The 26,279-nt window shown below is 37.0% G+C and overlaps 1 protein-coding gene across 1 annotated transcript; it reads right to left on the bottom strand.

The window, feature by feature from the left end:
- Window positions 1-278: 278 nt before the first annotated feature.
- On the bottom strand, window positions 279-2,611 carry LOC121982873 (pentatricopeptide repeat-containing protein At3g46790, chloroplastic-like). Its single transcript, XM_042535903.1, has one exon. The coding sequence runs from the start codon at window positions 2,312-2,314 to the stop codon at window positions 359-361; it is 1,956 nt and encodes a 651-aa protein (XP_042391837.1). The 5' UTR covers window positions 2,315-2,611; the 3' UTR covers window positions 279-358.
- Window positions 2,612-26,279: the final 23,668 nt, after the last annotated feature.

Genomic DNA, 26,279 nt, shown 5'->3' on the forward strand with positions numbered 1-26,279 from the left:
ATATTGAAAGTTATTACACTCTTTGATGTTGTGGAAAATAAGTCTAGTGCTGTTACCAAGGTTTTAGGCGACATTTATGGCATGCCACAATGTGCAAAATAGGGGATGAACAACTTCAACAAATGTTTGACAACCTTAATGAGGAGTCCAAGCGCTGGACGAAGGTAATAATCTTGCAGGTTAATTTCATGTAAGACCCTAGTATGTTTTTTTTTTAAGGAGCAATTTGAATGACCATACCATCTCAGGAAAAAGAGTGCAAATAAGAATCGACGGCAGATAGTTGCAAGATTGATTTCATGTAAAACTTAATTGTCAGATATCGTAATAATTTGCAAGCAGAATCTTGCGGGTTAAATCACCAATAATCTGAACATGAGCACACCCCATCTTTGAAATGATGGAACCTATTCACATCTCGAACTATAATTTCTCTCCTTGTGAATTTTGAAATGAACTTGGTGACGCTGTGGCAGTCCTCACACAATCTAAGATTTTTTGTGATTCTTAGAACCTCACCGTTGCTGCTATTTATGAGCCCAAATGCAACAGCCAATTTCTCACTGTGTCCCAATAAGACCCTCTCTTTTTCATGTTGTTCCAAATCATAGAGAACGATTCTGGTATTAGGAACATAACCTGTGTTCTTCATCTCTGTCACTAACTGACCAAGCAAAGCAAGAAGCTGTTCTATTTGCGGATTCATTTCGTCAACAGATACAAATGAGTATATCTTCTTCTTGACCTCAATCCAGCTGCAACCAGACACTTTCTGTAGCCTCTTGGCTTCCAACAACTTTTTTACTCTGTCTACCTCATCCCACATCTTAGCTTCTGCATATATATCTGCTAATAGCACATAATTCCCTGCGTTCAATGGCTCGAGTTTGAAGAGACGAGCACATGCTCTCTCCGCAAGCTCAACATTACAGTGAATCCGGCATGCTCCCAGGAGAGAGCCCCAGACAGTAGGGCCTGGCTCAATCCGCATTCCTTCTATGATCTTCACAGCTTCATCAAGTTGGCCTGCACGGCCGAGTAGATCAACAATGCAAGCAAAGTGTTCGGAGCGGGGTGACATGCCATGTTCACGGGACATTGACTCAAACAGTCTCTTACCCTCGTCGATGAGTCTTGCATGGCTGCAAGCACCCAACACCGTCACAAATGTAATAATGCTCGGCCTTACTCCAGCATTGATCATCTTATGAAACACTTGAATAGCTTTCTCACCGAATCCATGAATGCCATAAGCTGAAATCATGGAATTCCATGTCACCACATCTTTCCGATTCGTCATCTTGTGGAAGATTCTTCTGCTCCTCTCCAAACTTCCGCATTTTGCATACATCACAATTAGAGCATTGACTACGGATAGAGTTGGGTCAAGTGAATTTCTAAGTATATAAGCATGCAAAACCTTTCCTTGAACCAATGCAGATACACCAGCACAAGCTTGAAGAACACTGACCATGGTAACAGCATTCGGAACGGCTTCAGGGTCGGTTGACATCATGTCATTGAAGAGGTTCAGTGCATCAAACGGTCGTTCATTCTTCGCATAGCAAGCGATCATAGCACTCCAGGAGACCACATTTCTATCTGGCATTTCATCAAACACACGCTCGGCGTGCACAACAGACCCAAGTTTGGCATAGCAATCGATGAGAGTCGTGGCGACATGAACATGGGACTCGAAGCCGAGTCTGATGGCGCGGGCGTGCACTTGACTTAGTCTTATGGGGGCGAGCTCGGAGCTGGACGAGGCGGCGATACAAGCCTTGAGCGAGTGGGAGAAGGTGAAGCTGTCCACCGGCACGCCTAGACGGGTCATGTCGCTGAACAGGGCGAGGGCGTCCTCTCCCTCATCGGCAAGAGCGAGGGCCTTGAGGAGAGCGTTCCAGACGAAGATGGTCTTGTCGGGCGTTTCATCGAACACCTGGCGAGCGGCGTAGAGAAGGTCGAGTTGGCCATACATGTCGATGAGCTTGGTGGCGAGGAAGGAGTCCTGGTCGAAGCCGTGCTGGAGGAGGTGGCGGTGGACAACGGCGGCGTGGCACGCGGCGTTGTGGTGGGCGCAGGCGAGGATGAGGGATTCGTAGGTGCGCTGGGCGGGGCGGGGCTCGTGGGGGAGGAGCTCCATGGCTTGGGCGAGGTTCCCCTTGGCGCATAGCGACTGGATTAGGCGGTTGACGTCGCCTCCGCTGCTCCGATGGCTAATGGCGATAGAGGAAGAGGAAGAGGAAGAGAAGGAGTTGAGGGAGAAGAGAGGTCGGAAAGGAGGGGGGAAATGGATGCGGAAGGAAGACGACATGGAGAAGTTGTGGTTGAGGTCATGCGATTGCGAGGAAGGGAAGGAAAGGATGCGTCGAAGGAGGAGGATGGAGAAGCGACGGGCATCACAAGCGTGGCCATGGAGTGGATGAGCGGTGATTTGTCGTGGGAGGGAGATAGCTGCTTTGGGTCCCAGTGTAGAGGATATTTTTTCTCTTTTGAGATTTTCCCTAATAACCTTATTATAGCATTCGCTGGCAGAGCGACGGGCGACGATGGGGACGAGAGAAATGAGTCGACGGCTTCAATCGGCAGCAGGCGGCGAGGGCCGACGATAAGAGGCGATGAGTTAGGGTTAAGGATGTAGAAAAAGTAAGGAAATTTTTAGGGGGCGTTTTGTTTAGGGGAATAGAAGTGAGGAATGAGAATGAAAACTATTGATTGTCATTTTAATGTTTGGATTATAGGAATAGGAATGCAAATAAGGGAATGAATCCTTGAAATTGGGTAATAACTCATTCTCATGTACCTCCTCTTCAATGAGTCATTACCCTATTTTCATCAATCAAAATATTTTCTTATTCCAAAAATACCCTTGACATAAAACTAAAATTTTCTCCCTTAATACCAAATATCAAAATATATTTATTTATTTTTTCTTTAATATCACTTCTCTCTCCTTGTTCTCTCTCATCATATTTTCTCTCTCATCATTTTATCACACACTTTCTCTCTTCTTAATCTCTCCTATCACACTCTCTTTCCTCTTTTTTTCTCATTACACTTTCTCTCTCATCATACTTTCTCTCTCCTCAATCTCTTCCATCGCACTCTATTTCTTCTTTTTCTTTCTTATCATACTTTCTCTCTCCTCAATCTCTCCCATCACACTATCTTTTTTCTTTTTTTCTTATCACACTTTCGCTCTTATCACAATTTTTCTCTCCTCAATCTCTCTTGTCACACTCCCACTTTTTTTCCTCAACACACTTTCTCTCTCATCATACTTTCTCTCTCCTCAATCTCTCTCATCACACTCTCTCCCCTCATTTTTCTCATTATATTTTCTCTCTCTTCATCCTCTCCCATCATACTTTCTCTCACATCATATTTTCTCTCTCATTTTCTCTCATCATGATCCCTCCTATCACACTCTCTTTTCTCATTTTCTCTCATCACACTTTCTCTCTCTTCATTCTTTCTCATCACACTTTTTCTCTCATCACACTTTCTCTCTCATCAGACTTTCTCCCTCATCATTCTCTTTCATCATATTTTTCTCTCACATTCATCTTTCTCTCACATCTAATTTTTTTTTTTTATTTTCCTTTAAGGGTAAAAAGGAAAATTTTGATTTATTCCGATATAAAAAAATATGCAACTAACCAAACATTGCTTTTAAGAATGATATTTATGCTCATACTCATTCTCATTCCACAATACAATGATTCCCATTTCGATTCCTAGTCCTAGGAAAGAACTATACGCCCCCTTAGCTCCATTGGAAATGAATATGCTATTGTAATCTTCACTTACTTTCTGAATAAAAAATACGATAAGAAATAGCTTAAATATAAAAGAAATTGAGTTTTACCTTTTGAGAAACAATAAATTTAGTTGGTCAGAATTTGATCAGTAAAAATTTCTATCTTTTAATTATAATGCATACATATATATGTATGTAATTAATATATATATATATATATGATATTACTAAAATATCCATATATGTACATGCATGTATATATTCTGGCTGGTCAGATTTTGACCATTTAACACTGTCTAGAGAGAAAAGTCAAATTCTTTTCCCTTCCTATACGTCCAAACATGGATCAACAATGGCTTTTCTAATTGACAGTTACTAATCAATGAAAAGAATTAGTTAGAACATACGGCACTTTTCATGTTCCATGTACATAAATACTATGTGCTTCAGGTAATAGATACCTGAGCCTTGCGCGTATTTGATCCCTGTAACAACGAGGATGGAAGTTTTTTTGCATTCAATATCCTTATTCCAAACGTGTACTCGTTGGATATTAAACTTTATTTTATTAATAGATATAAAAATGAGATGAGATGGTATTTTTTGATAAGATAAGGATAGAATTTGATTAGAATGAGAGTTTGTATAAGAAAATAGTGATAGAATTTAATGAGGTGGTAATCTTGATGATGAGAATAAGAGTTCGTAGAGATAGAATAGATTTTAAAAAAAAAAAATCTAACGCTTATCTAATAAGCCTATAAATGTGTACTTTTTTCAATGAATGAAGCAAGTTAAGAGTTTTTATTTTATTCTCCTCCTCTTTCATGTAAAGATTCTCCTCCTCCATATAAAGTAGATTTTCCTCTCATAACTCTTTTATTTCTTCTCCCATAATTTCTTTTTTCCAACAAAGTGGTATCAGAGTCATGTCTAATGGAGGTATGGTTCCCTTCCAAGTTTCAATACTCAAGGTGAGTAATTATGATAACTCAAGTATCAAGATGAAGGCGGTTCTTAGAGCTCATGATGGTTGGGAGATTATAGAAAAAGGCTACGTTGAGCCGCGTGATGACTCGACGTTATCTCCAACTAAAAAAGATAGTCTAAGAGATTTAAGAAAGAGAGACAAGAAAGCTCTTTTCTGTTGGAACCCCAAGGTGTTTTGATGTGATCAAACAAGCTAAGTTAGGTCCTGCGTTTGTTTAACCCTTATGTCTAAGTGTGCAGGAGCTTAGGAACACAGGAAGTCGAGCGGAAGACGCGGCTAGCGAGAAGGACGGCACGGGAGAGAGTCGACGGTCTCGGTGCGTCTGAGGGACGAGGTGTCCGCGGAAGAGTACACCGGTGGACGAGAAGAGCGTGCGCGGCGCTCGAGGGACGAGAAACCGGGAAGGAAGGCTTCTCGAGGAGAAGGCCGGAACATGGGTTCGGGTGAGCCCTATTCCAGAAGGCCGAGATCACCCAAGCTAGCGGAGCCGGAGCGAACAGACCCGGACCGAGACTGGGACTTAACGGAGAAGTGATCCCGGACAAAAAGTCAACCGCAGTTGACTTTTTGCTCCGGGGCGCCCGGAGCATGATTTTGACCAGAATCGCGATTTTCGCAATCTGACCGTTGGGGGATAAAGTTTATCCCCCCGAGGGCGCCCGGAACCACTTTCAGGCGCCCGGACCAGTACTATAAATAAAGTACTGATCCATACATTAAATGTAACTACTTGTAATCCAGTGCTTTCATTTGTGTTATTTCTTTCTGTGCTTTCAACGCTGTAAGAGGCTACTCCGCCCAGAGGAGAATCAATTAGTGCGCTTTCTTTGCCTTGTATTAGCAATCCTCTGATTGCAAACCAAGTAATTCCTCTGTGTTTATTTTCTGTTTTAATTAGTCTCTGCCTTTTTAATTACAAGTTCTTTTAAGTTAGTTGAATATCCGAGAAGGGTTTTTGGTTTTATTTTGTAGGGCAATTCACCCCTCCCCTCTTGCCGGCCTCCAAAGGGACCAACAAGTGGTATCAGAGCCGAGTGCGCTTCAGGAGGACTAACCGCCGATCGAAGCAACAAAGATGGTCGGACCAAGCATTGTTCCACCAAAATTCGAGGGAAACTTCGCAGACTGGAAGCGTCGTATGGAGGTATTCCTAAAAACAGATTTTGAAATTCGGTTTATCATGAAATATGGTTTTGCAGCTCCAATAGATAAAGATGGAAAAGAAAAAGAAGAGAGCGATTGGACAAAAAAGGAGCAGAATGAGTCAGTAGCAAACAGTCGTGCGGAACATCACCTGCTGAGCGTGTTACCACCTCAAGAGGTCAACCGCATCGGAAACTATTCATCTGCTAAAGAACTTTGGGAGAAGTTCTTGGAACTCCACGAAGGCACGTCCGAAGCAAAGCTCGCTAGAAGGGACATCCTCCGCAACAAACTGATGAACATCCGTCTGGAGAAAGGTGAGAAAGTAGCTGGTTTACACGCAAAGGTAAAAGAACTAGTTACTGGTCTCGAGAACCTCGATGAAACGGTAACAAACCGGGACACTATACGCTACGCGCTCAACGCGTTTCCAAGAACTCCGGAATGGGCATCACTCGTCGACGCCTACTACATCTCAAAAGACCTGGAGGTAAGCACTTTAGAAGAGTTGTTTTCTACTCTTGAATTGCATGAAACCAGGTATGCAGGAACGACAAAGGATACAACCCAGACTATGGCGCTGAACGCAACCCAGAAGGATGAACTCGAGTCAGACTCCGAAGACGATCAAGAAGCATACATGGTAAGAAATTTTAAAAAGTTTTTTAGATCTAATAAATTTAAAATGCAGAATAAAAGGAATCAAAAAGGTGGAAGAAAGGTGCGGTGCTACCAGTGTCAGAAGGAGGGACACCTAAGAGAAGACTGCCCAGAACTCAAAAAGGCCAAAAGGAAGTCTCCCAAGAAACACAACCTAAAAGCAACTTGGGACGACACTTCTTCATCCGAATCAGAAGCTCAAGAATATGCCGGAATAGCACTAATGGCAAGCTACGATAGACAAAGTATATCAGAACCTAGCATCGATGAAGGGGGAGCGACCTCGAATGAAAGCAGTGAAGCAGGGGGAGATTCAGGCTTCAAGTCCGACATGGTAAGTGAGGTATGCCTCTTACCCCCTGATGCTTTACTCTCGTATCAAAGCTATGACTAAATCCATGTATAAATTAGAAAATAAAATGCCAAATTAGAAAATGAAATTTTAGAAACAAAGAGAATTTTGGCAAAATCATGTCTTATAGAGGATTTTGAAAAATTAAAAATTGAAAATGAAAAACTAAAAGAAGAAATAGAAAGATTGAAAAAATCTAATAGTTCAAATATTCCTACTTTTAGAAATTTAAATTGGTATTATAGATTTCATCAAAGTCAAATTAGAAATATATCAAAAATCTATATACCTAGGAAATACTTGGTTAATCCTGTAGGTAGGAACCTTTACTGGATTCCAAAAACCTGTTTAACTTAAAATTAAAGTCAGACTTAGCATTTTCAGCAAGGAAATTAAACAACTAATTTCTTTATGAGGCTTTGTCTAAGGAAGTGGTTGTTGCTCCAATAACCAAGAAGGCCTAGTGCCTCGCCACGACCTTGAAGCCAACTATCGAAATGAAAAGTTTAATTGACTAACTGAAAAAGCATTAATTTAAATTACTTAATGCTTTAAAAGAGTTATTCAATTTGTGTTAGAAAAACTTTCTAACTTAACTTAGAAATTTTTTTATTATCTTAGAAATTTTTCATGAAAATTGACTTAGAATTTTTTTTAAAGGTTAACTTAATTTTAAAAAAAAAAATTGCCTTATCATTTTTTTAAAAAAATTGACTTAGAATTATTTTTTATGAATATTCAATTAGAATTTTTTTAAAAAATTAGAAAAATATTTTTTTCAAACGAAAAATTCTGAAGAGTGTCTTTACTAAATATTGTACACTTAAAAGTTCTTGTTTGAATTTACCTTAGACTTGTTTATGACCCCAATTTTTATGTGATCAAAGGGGGAGAAGTATGTTAAGTCTAGGGGGAGGTACTATAATTTTTCAATTGACAAATATTTGGACTTATTTTAATATAAATTGTTTTTATTGCATATGGTTACCCTAACTTAACTTGGGTTGCTCACATCAAAAAGGGGGAGATTGTTGGAACCCCAAGGTGTTTTGATGTGATCAAACAAGCTAAGTTAGGTCCTGCGTTTGTTTAACCCTTGTGTCTAAGTGTGCAGGAGCTTAGGAACACAGGAAGTCGAGCTGAAGACGCGGCTAGCGAGAAGGACGGCACGGGAGAGAGTCGACGGGCTCGGTGCGTCTGAGGGACGAGGTGTCCGCGGAAGAGTACACCGGTGGACGAGAAGAGCGTGCGCGGCGCTCGAGGGACGAGAAACCGGGAAGGAAGGCTGCTCGAGGAGAAGGCCGGAACATGGGTTCGGGTGAGCCCTATTCCGGAAGGCCGAGATCACCCAAGCTAGCGGAGCCGGAGCGAACAGACCCGGACCGAGACTGGGACTTAACGGAGAAGTGATCCCGGACAAAAAGTCAACCGCAGTTGACTTTTTGCTCCGGGGCGCCCGGAACCATTCCGGGCGCCCGGAGCTGTCCGGGGCGCCCGGAGCATGATTTTGACCAGAATCGCGATTTTCGCAATCTGACCGTTGGGGGATAAAGTTTATCCCCCCGGGGGCGCCCGGAACCACTTTCAGGCGCCTGGACCAGTACTATAAATAAAGTACTGATCCATACATTAAATGCAACTACTTGTAATCCAGTGCTTTCATTTGTGTTATTTCTTTCTGTGCTTTCAACGCTGTAAGAGGCTACTCCGCCCAGAGGAGAATCAATTAGTGCGTTTTCTTTGCCTTGGATTAGCAATCCTCTGATTGCAAACCAAGTAATTCCTCTGTGTTTATTTTCTGTTTTAATTAGTCTCTGCCTTTTTAATTACAAGTTCTTTTAAGTTAGTTGAATATCCGAGAAGGGTTTTTGGTTTTATTTTGTAGGGCAATTCACCCCTCCCCTCTTGCCGGCCTCCAAAGGGACCAACATTTTCCTCATTTATCAAGCTTTGGATGAGGATGGTTTTGAGAAGATCTCGAGTGCTACTTCAGCCAAGCAGGCATGGGAAAAGCTCCAAGTCTCATATCAAGGAGAAGAAAAGGTAAAAAAAGGTATGACTTCAAACATTAAGAAGTCAATTTGATGTTCTTTGTATGCATGGAGGTGAGTTGGTATCAGATTATTTTTCTAGAGTCTCTATCATTTCCAATCAACTAAAAAGAAATGATGAGAAACTAGAAGATGTAACTATCATTGAGAAAATTTTTCAATCATTGAATTCAAAATTTCATAGCATCACAACCATCATTGAAGAGACCATATCTACAGGTCATAACGATAGAGCAACTCTTGGGTTCATTACAAGCTCATGAAGAAAAGAAGAAGATAAATGAAAAAATTACACAACAACTCCTGAAGACGACTCTTCAATAGATAAAGAAAGATGAAAGCTTTAGTAACAATAGAAGTCAACATGGAAGAGGTCGTGGATATGGCCAAGGTCATCCTAATGAGCAAGGATGTGTTTGCAACAACAACAATAAAAGAGGAGAAAATTTAACAAGAGGACGTGGAAGAGGGCACATAAACTCGAGGTATGATAAATCTCAAGTTAAGTGCTACAATTGTGACAAGTTTGGCCATTATACTAAAGAATGTAGATCGCCCAAGAATAAAGTATATGAAAAAGCAAACTATATGGAACAAAGAAAAGAGGAAGATGACACTCTACTGCTAGCATATAAAGATAATGAAAGAGGCAAAGATACAATCTGGTATCTCGACACTGGTGCAAGCAATCATATGTGTGGAAAAAGAAACATGTTCCTAGAGCTTGGTGAATCAATTAGTGGTAATGTATCCTTCGGAGATGAATCAAAGATTGAGGTGAAAGGCAAAGGTAACATACTCATCCGTTTGAAGAATGGAAAACATGAATATATTTTAAATGTTTTCTTTGTGTCAAATATAAAGAGCAACATCTTGAGCTTAGGATAATTTTTGAAAAAAGGATATGGTATTCATCTAAAAGATAATATGCTTCTCTTGAAAGATAGTATTGGTTGCTTGATTGCTAAGGTGTCTATGTCAAGAAATAAAATGTTCTTGCTTAATATTCAAAATGATGTTGTCAACTGTCTCAAAGTTTGTTATAAAAGATATCACTTGGCTATGACATCTTCGATTTGGGCATCTCAATTTTAGAGAACTAGAATTGCTTTCAAAGAAAGAGATTGTGAGAGGACTACCTTGCATCAAACATCCTGATCAATTATGTGAAGCATGTTTATGTGGGAAGCAATTCAAAAGATGTTTTCCAAAGGAATCAAGTTCAAGAGCCCAAAAGCCGCTTGAACTTATACATATGGATGTTTGCAGTCCGATAAAGCCAAGTTCACTTGGTAAGAGTAATTATTTCATTCTTTTTATAGATGACTTTTCTCAGAAAACTTGGGTATACTTCTTGAAGCAAAAAATCATAGGTCTTCAGCATATTCAAGAAATTTAAATCTACTGTAGAAAATGAGAGCGGTCTCAAGATCAAAGCTATGCGTTCTGATCGAGGAGGAGAATTACCTCAAAGGAGTTTCAAGAATTTTGTGAAGCCAACGGAATATGACGACCGTTGACAGTTCCAAGATCCCCTCAACAAAATAGAGTGGCAGAACGAAAGAATCAAACCATCCTTAACATGGCAAGGAGTATTCTCAAAAGCAAGAGGCTACCAAAGGAACTTTGGGCAAAAACGGTTGCATGTACAGTATACTTATTCAACCGATCACCAACAAGGAGTGTGTGGGGCAAGACACCACAAGAAGCATGGTGCGGAAGGAAACCTGGGATTTCTCATCTAAGAGTTTTTGGGATTATAGCCCACGTTCATGTGACTGATGAAGCAAGAAGCAAATTGGATGATAAAAGTAAGAAGTTTATGATACTAACTCAAAAGGGTATAAGCTTTACAATCTAGATACTAGGAAGATAATAATCAGGCGGGATGTCGTATTTAATGAAGAAGAAGAATGAAATTAAGAATCTCAAAATGAAGATTACAACTTCGTCCCATACTTTAAAGAAGAAGATGTGAAGCAACCAATGGTGGAGCAAACAAGAGAGGAGCCTACTACTCTATTGGTAATAACACCAACATCCAGTACTCAAGGAAATTCATCTCCATCAACTTCAAGTGAAAATTCAAGTGGAAGAGTACCACGCTTTAGAAGCTTACGGGAAATTTATGAGGTAACTGAAAATCAAGATAATCTTATTCTATATTGCCTCTTTGCCAATTGCGAACCTATAGATTTTCAAGAAGCTATAAAGAGCAAAAGTGGAAAAATGTGATAGATGAAGAAGTCAAAGTGATCGAAAAAAAAGGTACAAGGGAGTTAACTCCATTTCCTGAAGGGTATAATACAACCAAGATTCGAGTTGATAATAAAGTCTTCCACGATAGAAGAAAGCACATTGATACGCGCTATCACTATATTAGAGAGTGCATTACAAGAAAAGAGACACAAGTGGAATACATAAAGTCTCAAGATCAAGTTGTTGATATTTATACCAAGCCTCTCAAATTTGAAGACTTCATCAAGATGCGATATTTACTTGGAGTCACAAAATCAAGTTTAAGAGGGGGTGTTGGAAATTAAACTTTATTTTATTAATAGAGATAAAAATGAGATGAGGTGGCATTTCTTGATAAGAAGATAGGGATAGAATTTGATGAGAATGAGAGTTTGTGATAAGAAGATAGGGATAGAATTTGATGAGGTGACAATCTTAATAAGGATAAGAGTTAGTAGAGATTGAATAAATAATAAAAAAAATCTAGTGCTTATCTAATAAGTCTATAAATATGTACATTTTTCAATGAATAAAACAAGTTGAGAGTTTCTGTTTTATTCTCCTACTCATCCATATAAAGATTCTCTTCTTCCATATAAAATAGATTTTCCTCACATAACTCTTTTATTTCTTTTTCTATAATTTTATTTTTTTTATAGCTGTAGAAAAGAAAAAAAAAATAGCAAAGAGTTCAGAATAAGTACAGACCTCAGTAAAATGTTTTGATATCTAATGGAAAAGTCAAACCTTCTGTTATATTATTAGCTACGAGATCTTTAATAATGGCAGCTGAAGGTACCAAAGTAAGATCAGCAACTCTATGAAGGAACCCTTTAGGAGTGAAAAACGAGATTTATGTGAGATAATCGAAACTTGGATATTTTCAAGGAGACAGAGAGACTTATTTACTTATTACCATCCACATGGACTCCACGAACCAAGTCCAAGTGTATCTAGGATGTATCGGCACGATAATAACAAGAATGTGCAGTTTAAATATGTACAAATAATAGCAAATACCATTAATCAATGAGTGGCTCCAAAAAAAAAAAAAATCCCCGGGCTAACTGTGGAATTTGATTTGGGGATTTAGAATCAATGGAGTGATCACTTGCATATAAAAAATAAAACTAAAATGGCCCCCGAGTGGGCCTTCGGCTAAAGCTCGTAATATCATGTAAATAAACTGAAAAATTAAGATAATTGATGTACCGTTCTCTTTGAGAAGAATAATTTGGATTTGATTTTTCTAACATGATAGAAAGGTATCGACCAAAGTTTCACGATTCACATCGGTATTTGTTAAATTGGATCTATTGACTTGCCACACCTGGTGGTTATCGATGTCCGTCATTTTCAGAAGTGCAAGGACAATTAGTCAAAAAAAACAATGTGAAACAGAAGTTCCTTAAACAATTTAAGGCACTTTTGGAGGACACATTTGGGAGTGAAAAAGTATATATTAAGACAGATAGGATCCTCTGGTCCAACTATGTTGGTCCTCTCTTGGGTCAGGGATAGTGATTGAAGGGATAATCATTACAGTGGATCAGGATCTATTCCGCTAAATGTGAATCAGAGGATCCCTGCTCATATTAAGATATAAGTCTCTCGCAAGATAATGAAGTGCTTTTAAAAATCAATTAGTGTTTAATGAGATGTGAGCTTATTCTACCTAGTTTAAGTAATAAAGCAACATCCAATATTTCAGAGGAACTTTCCAACAGAAATGCAAACATTCTGTTTTCTTTAAAAGAGGATTTATGACATCTACCAGTTATATTGCTGAGATACTCAATTTTTTCTTCACTGCCAAAAGAAAATTGCCCAATTATGTAATGGATGAAAAAACAATTAGTACTGTCCTTGTTGCAGTGACTAATTCTAGTAAACTAAGCAGAATTCAGAATGGACAAGTCGCAATCACACTCTCTGAAGAAACTTGCTTACTTTGGAATATGAGTGTGGTATGACATTATTATAGGAATGGAGAACATCTTGGCAATAGCAAAGCACCAAATACCTGAAATATTAAACTAAATTTTAGTAAAAAAACATGCAGAGGCATCAAATGTTAGAGTGTATACTAAAAGCCTAGCTTTTGATATAAACATTTATCTAGAGATAAGAATCACATTGGTCAAATGTCTACATTTGTGATAAATGTAGTTGTTCAATTAATTTATATTGTAGATAACATGGTGTGTGGTGTCACACACAGAGGATCATGTTATCAGTACCTTATAAATTATAAACAGTAGCTCACGACCAAAATGGAAAGGAACAAACCATTAGAAGGTCGTAGTGTAATTAGGTATCAGTTTATCTTGACTGTATAATTACACTAGTACACTTAGAGTGTATTGAGTAGGACCATTTGAGGTCGTTTCTTTTATACTGATTTTATAAAGAAACAAAGACCTCGGTTATTATGGAAGTGTGTGCTCTTAATCCTGATATAATAACAAGCACATATATTTGATATTTATTTCTTTAATTTATCAATAGGTGAGATTTAGTTCGATGAATCAATAAACCCGATAAGTTAGGAAATGGTATCACTTATAGTGTGTGTTGTTGATTATAGAAGGAAACTGTGTCCTAGAGATACTAGGTTGATAATGTCCCCAAGAGGAGCTCATAAGGATTGTCATGTTAAACCCTGCAGGTGGACTTAGTCCGACATGACGATAAGGTTGAGTGGTACTACTCTTGGACTTAGATATTAATTAAATGAGTTGTCAGTAACTCACTTAATTAGTGGACATTCGATATCTTAAACACAGGGAGACTAACACACTCATAATAAGAAGGAGCCCAAAAATGTAATTTGGGATTGGTGCGGTAGTTCAATGATAGTTCTCTAGTGGAATGAATTATCATTGATAAAATTAAGTTGTGTGTTCGGGGCGAACACGGGATGCTTAATTTTATCGGGAGACCAAAACCAATTCCTCCTCTCGGTCCCTATCGTAGCCTCTTATTTATAGAGTTCTATACCCACCTATACCCACCTTCTAAACCTACCCAATAGGGGCCGGCCAAGCTAGCTTAGGAACAAGCTAGGGCCGGCCTAGGTATATCATTGGGTGGCCCTAGCTTGAACCCAAGCTAGTAGGGCCGGCCAAAATAAATTAAAAAAGAAATTTAATTTTAATTTTTATTATTATGTGGAAGATATAATTTAAAGAGAATTAAAATTAAAATATCTCTCTTGTAATAGATCTACAAAAGATTAAAGAAAAAGATTAGATCTCTTTCCTTATTTGTAGATTGTAGAGATGTTTTATTTTCTCTTTAAATATTATCCACATGTTGATAAAATTAAAATTATAGAAATTTCCTTTTTATCAACCATGAAGGGATTTTGAAGAGAAATTAAATTTACAAGAACAAATAAGGAAATTTTTGTTGATTGGAAATTTTCTTCTCTTTAAATTGTGGCCGGCCATATGAATTTAATGGGGAGTTTTTATTTTATTAATTCCTCATTAATTCATATTAAGGAAAGCTATTGATATTATTTTTAATAAGTTTCCTTAATTGTCAAGGCCAAGGATTATAAAAGAGGGGGTTAAGGTGCCTTGAAGAGAGACAATATTTTTATTTTTCTCTCCCTCTTTTCTTCTTCTTGTGGCCGGCCCTAGCCTTTCTTCTTTCTTCTCTTTTGGTGGCCGAACCATACATCTCTTGGAGCTCTTGTTGGTGGCCGGACCTAGGAAGGAGAAGAAGAAGAGGAGGAAGCCTCATCTTGAAGATCCTTTGGAGCATTGGTGGTGATCAAGTTCTTCTTCCTTGGAGGTGGTTCTTCTTGTGGCCGAACCTTGCTTGGAGAAGAAGAAGGTGCGTGGTGGTTCTCATCTCGGAAGATCGTCGCCCACACGACGTCCGGGATAAGAAGAGGAATACGGTAGAAGATCAAGAGGTTTTTCTACAAGGTATAACTAGTAATTTCTATTTCCGCATCATGCTAGTTATTTATGGAAATAATACCAAATACAAGAGGCTTACGTTCTAGTGTTTCGAATATGGTTTTTCGAAGTTGTGTTCTCTTGTTTCTTTCTTTTCCTTGTGATTTGATTGTTCTCTTTGGTTAACCTAAAGTTATTTTAGGAAATTAAATATTAGCTTTCTATTAAAGGTTTTGTCTAGTCGGTGGTGGTTGCTCCCATATCCAAGAAGGTCATGTGCCTCGCCACGTCAGTACTGGGAACCTTTTATGGAAATTAATATTTAATGGAATTAATAACTTAAGGAGACTTGGGTCAAACGTGTTAAGTTCCGCAGGAGATCCAAGTCAAAACCTAAAAGAACAAATAGATTAAGTTTTGGATCAAACGTGTAAAGTTCCGCAGGCGATCCAAAATTTAATTTAAAAGAACACATGGTAGCTAGGAAAAGGTTCAGACCTTTGTACAAAAATTTTGTACAGTGGAACCTATAGGTTTTCCGAGTAGCAACCAACAATTGGTATCAGAGCTAGGGTTTTGCCTCTGTGTATTTGGTATTAGTTTAATTATGCACATGTCATACATAATTTAGGCAGGTTAATAGTAGGATGTGCTAACTTTGTGGATGCAGGATCCAACTATTATGGCTTTTAGTTATTATGTGTGATTGGACCCTTGGACATGTCAAGGGCATTTATAGGCATGATTGTATTATAAAATACAGCAGGAGCTGTATTTAGTTTTATTAGGATTTTGTTTTTGATCTAGATACATGTACATTCCTTTTATGGAATATAGGATCAAAAATGTAAAATTCTATTTATGTCGCGGATCGAATCTTGCAAAGCGTGGAACCTTCTAAGGACCAGAGGCGCAGCGGAACTAGGAGCAAGATGGATGCGACAGCTAGACCCGGTGGCGGTGGCCAAATATGGCAGCAGCTTGGGATGACAACACACGGAGGACAACTAGAGATAAAAGCCATAATAGTTGAAAATTAGATTTTCTATTTATTGCTTTTATATTGTGTTGTGTGTGTATGTTAGTTTACAAGTTTAGTAGGCTAGCATAGTTAAAATTCCTCATTCATAAATAACTAAGTGGGAGAGGGATTTTTAAGTAAATCTCATGGTCTCCATTACTGGTTTGTAAGTGATTCAAACAAGCTTGCGCGTTGGCTCTGAGTGCCTTCCTCCATAACGGATGAGCTTGTTTGTGGATCACTAGAACAGACTTCCATTTTTGGATGACTATAGGAAGTTAATAAGAGCGTGTGATCTTCCCCAACGGAAGGGGCATAATCTTATTAATGGACTTAGTGTCAAGTAATGGTATACACTTAGACACATCTAATAGTATCCTCCCCATCGGAGTCACTGCTATTATTTGTGTGACCAAATGAAACCAACTATTTTATTTGTCATAAAGTTACGTTGACAAGATAATTAATGGGTAAAACCTTCCTCTTACAAATGTTGATTTTGTATACGTCCACACTAACGTGGCATGCAAAATTCACGGTGTTTTGAGGTGTTGGTAAATTTAAATAGTATTGTTAGAGGAATCAATATTATTTTAAATTTAGAGTCTTGACCAAATATTTGATTAAAGATAGACCAACTATTAATTTTATTCGTCATAAAGTAAAGTTGACGAGATAATAAAATTAATGAAATCTCCTCTTCAATTTTGTATACGCAAAATTTATGGAGATTTTAAGAAGTTGATCTTGACCAAATATTTTTGTGATTCTTAGGATGTTTGTCAATCCCTAGTAGTCATACTATAGAAAAAGACTTAGTAGTCCCAAATTGTAATGATTGGAAATAGGACTTGGACATTAAGGTAGACTATCTTCTTAGAACTAAGAACAATTTAGGTGTATTTAATTCATTAGTTGAAACATGTCTAGTGGTGTTATCTACCAGAACCTGGAGTGTAGATACAAGATGCCATTAATCATGTCTGCAATTCATTGCAGGGTTCCAGGAAACTCGACAACTAAATGAAAGGTAAATCACCGTCCACATGGGCACTACTGTAAAAGTGATAGCTATTGCAGTGGGAGATGTTTATCCTTTGATAAGAATAAAATATGGATTTTAAGTAATTGTCTTTACGTACCAAGTTTAGAAAGAACCTGACTTCAGTTTCTAAACTATTATAGATATTGTGTCTATTTTGATAACAAAGTTATTATCAAGAAAAAAAAAAGGAAGTTATCTATTCTGGTATGGTGGTTGACAATTTATAATCCAATAACTCCCACGATGCAACAAATGGAAATTAGTAACACATCTTCTAATTTTAAGAGAAAGTAACCTTCGGAAATGAACCAATTATATCTTTGACATCTAAAAGCTAGGTTATACTTGAGTAGGATTCATTGGTAGCTGATGAACTTTTGGGTTCATTAGTAGTGGAAATCTTTCCAACCTGCGAGTCTTACTTGGAAGGAAAATAACCAAGGAGCTTTTAAGTCTAAGGAGTATAGAACCAAAGATATATAGGAATTGGTTCATTCTGATTTGTGTGATCCTATGAGCATCCAGGCAAGAGGTTGTTTCAAATATTTCATCTATTTTATAGATAACTATTTGAGATACGGATATATTTACTTGATGTGCCGCAAGTCTAAGTGCTTTGATTAGTTCAAAGAGTACGAGGCTGATGTGGAAAAATATCAAGACACTACGGTAAGATCGTAGTGGCAAGTACCTCTTGGGAAAATTTAGGAGTCATTTATCAGAAGTAGGGATTCAATCCCAACTAACTACATCTGGTACACTCCAACAGAATGGTGTAGTAGAAAGAAGGTAAAGGACTCTTATGGAATAATTAGATAGATGATGAGTTATTCAGAAAATTACCAAATTTGTTTTAAGGATAAACTCTGAAAACGAAAGTGAACATAGTACCTTCCAAGTTAGAACTCTCTACTCATATAGAATTGCTGAATAGGTGAAAACCTATTTTGAAGCATATTCGGATTCGGGTAATCTAGCACATATGAGAGACAATGATAAGTTGGATAGGAGTTCACTTGTTTGTAAGTTATCCTAGATAAACAAAAGTAGGTTTATAGTCTTAAAATCAGAAAGTCATTGTTAGCATCAATGACTGATTTTTAGAAAAGGACTATATAATGAACCACGTGCTCATAAGTAAATTTGTTCTTAAGGAAATAATAAAGGACATGTCTAACCTAGTACCAACTGTACAAGATGAGATACCACAAGAAAACTGCAACACGTATCTCAAATGATACACAATTGCAGAAAGTGCCTTGTCGTAGTGGGAGGGTTGTTAGGCAACCTAAATAGGTCATGTTTTGAGAGAGTTTTTGGACTCGATCCCTGAAGGACATAAACCTGATCTCCGGACATATAAGCACTCCAAGATAAATATGCAGCATCTTGGCAAAGAGTAATGAATAATAGAATTAGAATATATGTATTCTAATAAAATCTGGAAGCTTGTAGAACCACCAAGCGGTGTAAAAGCCTTTGGGTGTAAAAGGTCTATAATAGGAAAAGAGGGATAGACAGGAAGGTAGAAACCTTCAAAGCAAGGCTAGATGAAAAAGGAAACTTTTTCACTGGTAGCCATGCTTAAGTCTATTCGGATTCTTTTATCTATTTGGCAAGTGGATGTCAAGACAACATTCCTTAATGGAAGTCTTGAAGAAAACATCTATATAAAGCAACCAGAAGGGTTCATTGCAAAGGGCTAAAAGCATCTTGTGTGCAAGCTCAATCAGTCTATGGACTGATACAAAGCTTCAAGGTCTTGGAATATCCGGTTTATCAAAGTAATCCAGACCTTTGGATTTATTGAGTAAACGGATAAGTCTTGTGTATACAAAAGATGTGATGGAAACGTGGTGGTATTTCTTGTACTATACGTAGATAGCATTTTTGGTAGTTGGAAACAATATCAAAATGTTGTCAGAAGTAGGGGTATGGTTGTCCAAATAATTCGATATAAAGGACTTGGGAGAATATATATATTCTTGAGATCAAAGTAATAAGGGATCACAAGAAAAGAATATTTTACTTATCCCAAGCTTCATACATCGAAAAAAATCCTTGCTCGTTTTAAGCATACAAAAGTCCAAGAAAGGTTTCTTACCTTTTCAGGACGGAGTAACTTTATCTAAAGATATGTCTCTGTAGACATCAAAGGATATAAAGGAAATAAAGGCAGTTCTTTATGCTTCGGCTGTCAGAAGCCTAATGTATGCTATGCATGAGATCAGAAATCTGTTTTGCCAAGGGCATAGTTAGCAGATATCAAAGTAACCCTAGACAAGGACATTGGACTGCAATAAAGCATATATTAAAGTACCTTAGAGGCGCTAGAGATTATATGCTAGCTTACAAGGCAGTTAATTTGGTCCCTGTGGGTTACACGGATTTTGGCTTCCAATCGGATAGGGACAATAATAAGTCAACCTCGGGGTTTTGTGTTTACTTTAGGAGGTAAAGTCATAACTATGGAAGAGTGATAAGCATAGGTGTTTTTCTGGACTCCACCATAGAAGCTTAGTATATGGCAAACCTCTGAGGTAGCCATAAAAGCTGAATGACTCAATAACCTCAAGATAGACTTAGATATGATTTCTGGTTTGTCCAAAGATTATTACAATTTATTGTAATAATGTTGGTGCAGTAGCAAACTCGAAGAAACCATAAGTCTATAAGGCAAGTAAACACAATAGAGCGCAAGTACCACCCAATACAAGAAATTGTATAAACGAGGAGAAGTTGTTGCCGCCTAGATTGCATCAGGTGATGACCTATAGATCCTTTCACTAAGGTCCTTAAGGCAAGAGCTTTTGATGGGCATGTTGAAGGGTTGGGAATCAGATGTATGGCAGCTGATATGGCAACTTAGTCTTTTAGTATAAGTGGGAGATTGTTAGAGTGTATACTAAAAGCCTAGCTTTTGATATAAACATTTATCTAGAGATAAGAATCACATTGGTCAAATGTCTACATTTGTGATAAATGTAGTTGTTCAATTAATTTATATTGTAGATAACATGGTGTGTGGTGTCACACACAGAGGATCATGTTATCAGTACCTTATAAATTATAAACAGTAGCTCACGACCAAAATGGAAAGGAACAAACCATTAGAAGGTCGTAGTGTAATTAGGTATCAGTTTATCTTGACTGTATAATTACACTAGTACACTTAGAGTGTATTGAGTAGGACCATTTGAGGTCGTTTCTTTTATACTGATTTTATAAAGAAACAAAGACCTCGGTTATTATGGAAGTGTGTGCTCTTAATCCTGATATAATAACAAGCACATATATTTGATATTTATTTCTTTAATTTATCAATAGGTGAGATTTAGTTCGATGAATCAATAAACCCGATAAGTTGGGAAATGGTATCACTTATAGTGTGTGTTGTTGATTATAGAAGGAAACTGCGTCCTAGAGATACTAGGTTGATAATGTCCCCAAGAGGAGCTCATAAGGATTGTCATGTTAAACCCTGCAGGTGGACTTAGTCCGACATGACGATAAGGTTGAGTGGTACTACTCTTGGACTTAGATATTAATTAAATGAGTTGTCAGTAACTCACTTAATTAGTGGACATTCGATATCTTAAACACAGGGAGACTAACACACTCATAATAAGAAGGAGCCCAAAAATGTAATTTGGGATTGGTGCGGTAGTTCAATGATAGTTCTCTAGTGGAATGAATTATCATTGATAAAATTAAGTTGTGTGTTCGGGGCGAACACGGGATGCTTAATTTTATCGGGAGACCAAAACCAATTCCTCCTCTCGGTCCCTATCGTAGCCTCTTATTTATAGAGTTCTATACCCACCTATACCCACCTTCTAAACCTACCCAATAGGGGCCGGCCAAGCTAGCTTGGGAACAAGCTAGGGCCGGCCTAGGTATAAAATTGGGTGGCCGGCCCTAGCTTGAACCCAAGCTAGTAGGGCCGGCCAAAATAAATTAAAAAGGAAATTTAATTTTAATTTTTATTATTATGTGGAAGATATAATTTAAAGAGAATTAAAATTAAAATATCTCTCTTGTAATAGATCTACAAAAGATTAAAGAAAAAGATTAGATCTCTTTCCTTATTTGTAGATTGTAGAGATGTTTTATTTTCTCTTTAAATATTATCCACATGTTGATAAAATTAAAATTATAGAAATTTCCTTTTTATCAACCATGAAGGGATTTTGAAGAGAAATTAAATTTACAAGAACAAATAAGGAAATTTTTGTTGATTGGAAATTTTTTCTTCTCTTTAAATTGTGGCCGGCCATATGAATTTAAGGGGGAGTTTTTATTTTATTAATTCCTCATTAATTCATATTAAGGAAATCTATTGATATTATTTTTAATAAGTTTCCTTAATTGTCAAGGCCAAGGATTATAAAAGAGGGGGTTAAGGTGCCTTGAAGAGAGACAATATTTTTATTTTTCTCTCCCTCTTTTCTTCTTCTTGTGGCCGGCCCTAGCCTTTCTCCTTTCTTCTCTTTTGGTGGCCGAACCATACATCTCTTGGAGCTCTTGTTGGTGGCCGGACCTAGGAAGGAGAAGAAGAAGAGGAGGAAGCCTCATCTTGAAGATCCTTTGGAGCATTGGTGGTGATCAAGTTCTTCTTCCTTGGAGGTGGTTCTTCTTGTGGCCGAACCTTGCTTGGAGAAGAAGAAGGTGCGTGGTGGTTCTCATCTCGGAAGATCGTCGCCCACACGACGTCCGGGATAAGAAGAGGAATACGGTAGAAGATCAAGAGGTTTTTCTACAAGGTATAACTAGTAATTTCTATTTCCGCATCATGCTAGTTATTTATGGAAATAATACCAAATACAAGAGGCTTACGTTCTAGTGTTTCGAATATGGTTTTTCGAAGTTGTGTTCTTTTGTTTCTTTCTTTTCCTTGTGATTTGATTGTTCTCTTTGGTTAACCTAAAGTTATTTTAGGAAATTAAATATTAGCTTTCTATTAAAGGTTTTGTCTAGTCGGTGGTGGTTGCTCCCATATCCAAGAAGGTCATGTGCCTCGCCACGTCAGTACTGGGAACCTTTTATGGAAATTAATATTTAATGGAATTAATAACTTAAGGAGACTTGGGTCAAACGTGTTAAGTTCCGCAGGAGATCCAAGTCAAAACCTAAAAGAACAAATAGATTAAGTTTTGGATCAAACGTGTAAAGTTCTGCAGGCGATCCAAAATTTAATTTAAAAGAACACATGGTAGCTAGGAAAAGGTTCAGACCTTTGTACAAAATTTTTGTACAGTGGAACCTATAGGTTTTCCGAGTAGCAACCAACATCAAAATCTTCGTCCACAGATTTTTGTTATGAGTAAAATTAACCATGATTCCTGGTGAAGATGCGTGGATAATATCAGACTTGAACTTTGCAACTTCTGAAATTATTCTTGGGCTAAGTGCCAAGGAAAGAGGAACATTGTTGTACATTGGACATGGCAAGCTGCCACAAAATTTTAGAACTATAAGAACAAAGCAAAAGAAATAAAATAACACAGAAAAAAAAGCAATCTAAGCGATATAGTGTTAATTCTAGATACAGGAAGGTTGTATCATTCATGTACATAAATTGGAAATTCATTCTTACCACAAGAACCCACCTTAGTTATAGGATACATCTATAACTAAAGATGTAAAAGTAGCATGGACGGCTAGATTCATTTATTGAAAAACTTAAAGATGTAAAAGATACTAACTGAAGGTCATTAGAATTGCAATGATCTATCATACATTACATATAGGTTGCTTCACTTTGGACCAACATTATATGGTTTCCACGTTAACTAAGCAGCACTAAGTTCAAGTAGTTGATCACTGAGTGCTAAATCAATTAAGAACATTTGTTTTTTTGATATAGCAACCATATATCCTTTCAGAACAAAAAGAAATATATTGTAAAGCAATACAGTCTATCATTTTAAAATTCCATTTGGACCCATTGGAATTAGATGGTCTACTAGTGCAATCCAAATTGGTAATCTGGTGCATTGTATCCCTCTTATCAGAAACATACTTCGATGTATGGTAGGCATGTTCTGAGCTAACTGTACTTAACTATGACTCTGGAACTTTGTCTATTGGACTGTTCACCGTGTATCTCAAATTAGAACCTTCATTTCAGCAATAAAATCTAGAAACTGGATAACATTTGGTCAGGACTGTTCACCGTGTATCTCAAATTAGAACCTTCATTTCAGCAATAAAATCTAGAAACTGGATAACATTTGGTCAGGGCTTAGTACTACAGACATGCCATGCATAGTTATTCAATCCAGATTATGATAAACCCAGTTAGCTCGGGGGTGATCGGTTCGGTCCCACGAAATTTTCCCATCGGCTATCAGAATAAATCGGGAAGTGCTCGCGACGGACGACCTAAAAGTCCAACATCCTTTGATTGTGCGTCCTATTTAAATTTTCTTTTTTTATAAATTTATAATATCTGGAGATTGAACCACGGATGCTCAATATATTATTGTGAGCAAAATACGCAAGTCGCCAATCTAAAAAATCCAAGCTTGAATAAGAATAATAAAGTTGTTAAAAGCTTGCATGATTGTAATGGAAAGTACATTCTATAATAGAAAACAGTAAAATATTAAACAACATATTCTAAACAAGATATCAAGAAACAACTGACTTCAACTGAAATAAAACATTAATATTAATGCAACATTCTATAAACATCAAGCACAGGATTCTTAAGTTAGCTTAGCTCCTAGAATCAATAATTTTTGCGTCGAGGTACACCTTCATGGTTTGTTATAACAAAAACCTAAAGCAAACCGGTTGAAGGCAATCATTAATTTCAGTATGATAAGTAAATTTTCTCGTTGTTGCTCATTGAAATAAACCAATTGTTACCATATTTCCACTTTGATTTAAGATGAGATATGCAAGTGTTGTCTATGTAGCATAATAATAACAACAACAACAACAACAACAACAGCTAAACCTTCTCCCACTAGGATGGGGTCGGCTATATGAATTCTTTTACGTCATTGAGCTTTATCTCCTACTATATAATCATTTATACTTAAATAAATTTTATTTTGTTTTATTGTTGCTAACCAAGTTTTTTTTTTATTTTGGTTTTCCTCTTCCTCGTTTGATATGTGTATTTGTCATAGTTTCACATCGCCTAATTAGAGCATTTATTGGTCGTCTAAGTACATATCTGTACTATCTTAAACGTGTCTCTCGGAGTTTTTCCTCAATAGATGTAACTTCGACTTTCTCTCTAATGCTCTCATTTCTTATTTTGTCCATCCTCGTATGTCCACACATCCACCATAACATCCTTATCTCTGCAACTCTCATCTTCTGTTCATGTGCTCGAGTCATAGCCCAACATTCAGCTCCATATAACATAACAGGTCTAACTGCGGTTTTATAGAACTTTCCTTTAAGTTTTAGACATAGACATACTTTATGGTCACATAAAACACTCAACGCTCCCCTCCATTTCAATCATCCTGCTTGTATTCTATGTAAGACATTTCTCTCAAAATTCCTCCATCGTTTTACAAAAATGATCCTAAATATTTAAAGCTCTCGGTTCTAGGCAGCTCGTCCTCGCCTATCTTAACAATTGTCTCATTACTTCTAATATTGCTAAACTAAAATTTCATATATTCTGCTTTTAATCTACTAAGTCTAAAACCTTTCCCTTCTAGTATTTTCCGCCAAGATTCTAGTTTAGCATTTACTCCTTCACGTGTTACATCTACTAAAACAATATCATCTGCAAACAACATGTACCACGGTAGTATGTCTTGAATGTGCGTAGTGAATTCATCCATAATTAGTGTAAAAAGATAGAGACTTAGAGCTGATCTTTGATGTAACTCTATCTTTATTGGAAATGCTTCAGTTACTCTGCTTGAAGTCTTTACTTTGGTTGTTACATCCTCGTATATATCCTTAATTAATTCAATATATGTTACGCTAACACCTCTCTTTTCTATAATTCTCCGTGTAATTTCTCTTGAAACTCTACCATAAGTGTTTTCTAAGTCAACGAATATCATATGTAGATCTTGTTTTATTTTTCAATTAATTGTCTAAGAAGATGTATAACTTCTATTGTCGACCTTCCAAGTATAAACCTAAATTGATTTTCGGTCAATGTGGTCTCCTTCCTTAATCTTTTTTCTATTACTTTTTTTTAAAGTTTCATGGTATGACTCATTAGCTTAATACCCCTATAGTTTGCACAATTTTATATGTCTCCCTTATTTTTATATAAGGGAACTAGAATACTTATCCTTCATTGATCAGACTTTTTTTTTTGTTTTCAATATCATGTTAAATAATTTTGTAAGTCATTCAATATCTTGTTTCCCTAGGCACTTCCATACCTCTATTGGAATATCATCTCGTCCAATGGTTTTTCCATTGTGTATCCCATTTAAAGTTTGTTCTACTTCTGACGTTTGAATTCTATGATAAAAATTGAAATTTCTATACTCATTTAACCTATTTAAATTACCTAAGTTAAGTTTGTCACCTAAATCTTTATTAAAAAGTTGATGAAAATACTTCTTCCATTGTTCTTTTATTTCTCCATTGTTTACTAATACCCTATTACATTCATCTTTAATACATTTTATTTGGATAAGATCTCTTGTTTCCTTTCTCTCACTTTAACTATTTTATAAATGTCTCTTTCCCCTTCTTTTGTATCTAATTTTTTATATAATCATTCAAAAGTTTCATTCTTTGCTTCACTCACTATTGTCTTAACTTCTTTCTTGGCTATTGTATATTTTTTAAAGTTTTCCTCGTTCTTATAAATATATAATTCCTTATAAGCTATTTGTTTTTCCTTCACTTTCTCTTGTACTTTCTCATTCCACCACCAAGATTCCCTACTTAATGGTGCATGTCCCTTTGACTCACCGAGTGTTGGTTGCTATTTCGGAATATCGTACTGGTTCCCTTGTACAAAAATTTTATACAAGTCCTGAACCATTCCTAACAACCTATTGTGTTCTTTAGAAATTAAATTTGGAATCACAAACAGAACTTAACATTATTGATTCCAAATTCAATTTATATGTTCTTAGAGGTTTAGACTTGGATTGCAAACGATGCTT

Source organism: Zingiber officinale, chromosome 1B (assembly GCF_018446385.1).
Source record: "Zingiber officinale cultivar Zhangliang chromosome 1B, Zo_v1.1, whole genome shotgun sequence".
Classification (NCBI taxonomy): domain Eukaryota; kingdom Viridiplantae; phylum Streptophyta; class Magnoliopsida; order Zingiberales; family Zingiberaceae; genus Zingiber; species Zingiber officinale.

Excerpts from the sequence above, each read along its gene's own strand:
- LOC121982873 (XM_042535903.1), bottom strand. The coding sequence starts at position 2,314 with ATGTCGTCTTCCTTCCGCATCCATTTCCCCCCTCCTTTCCGACCTCTC.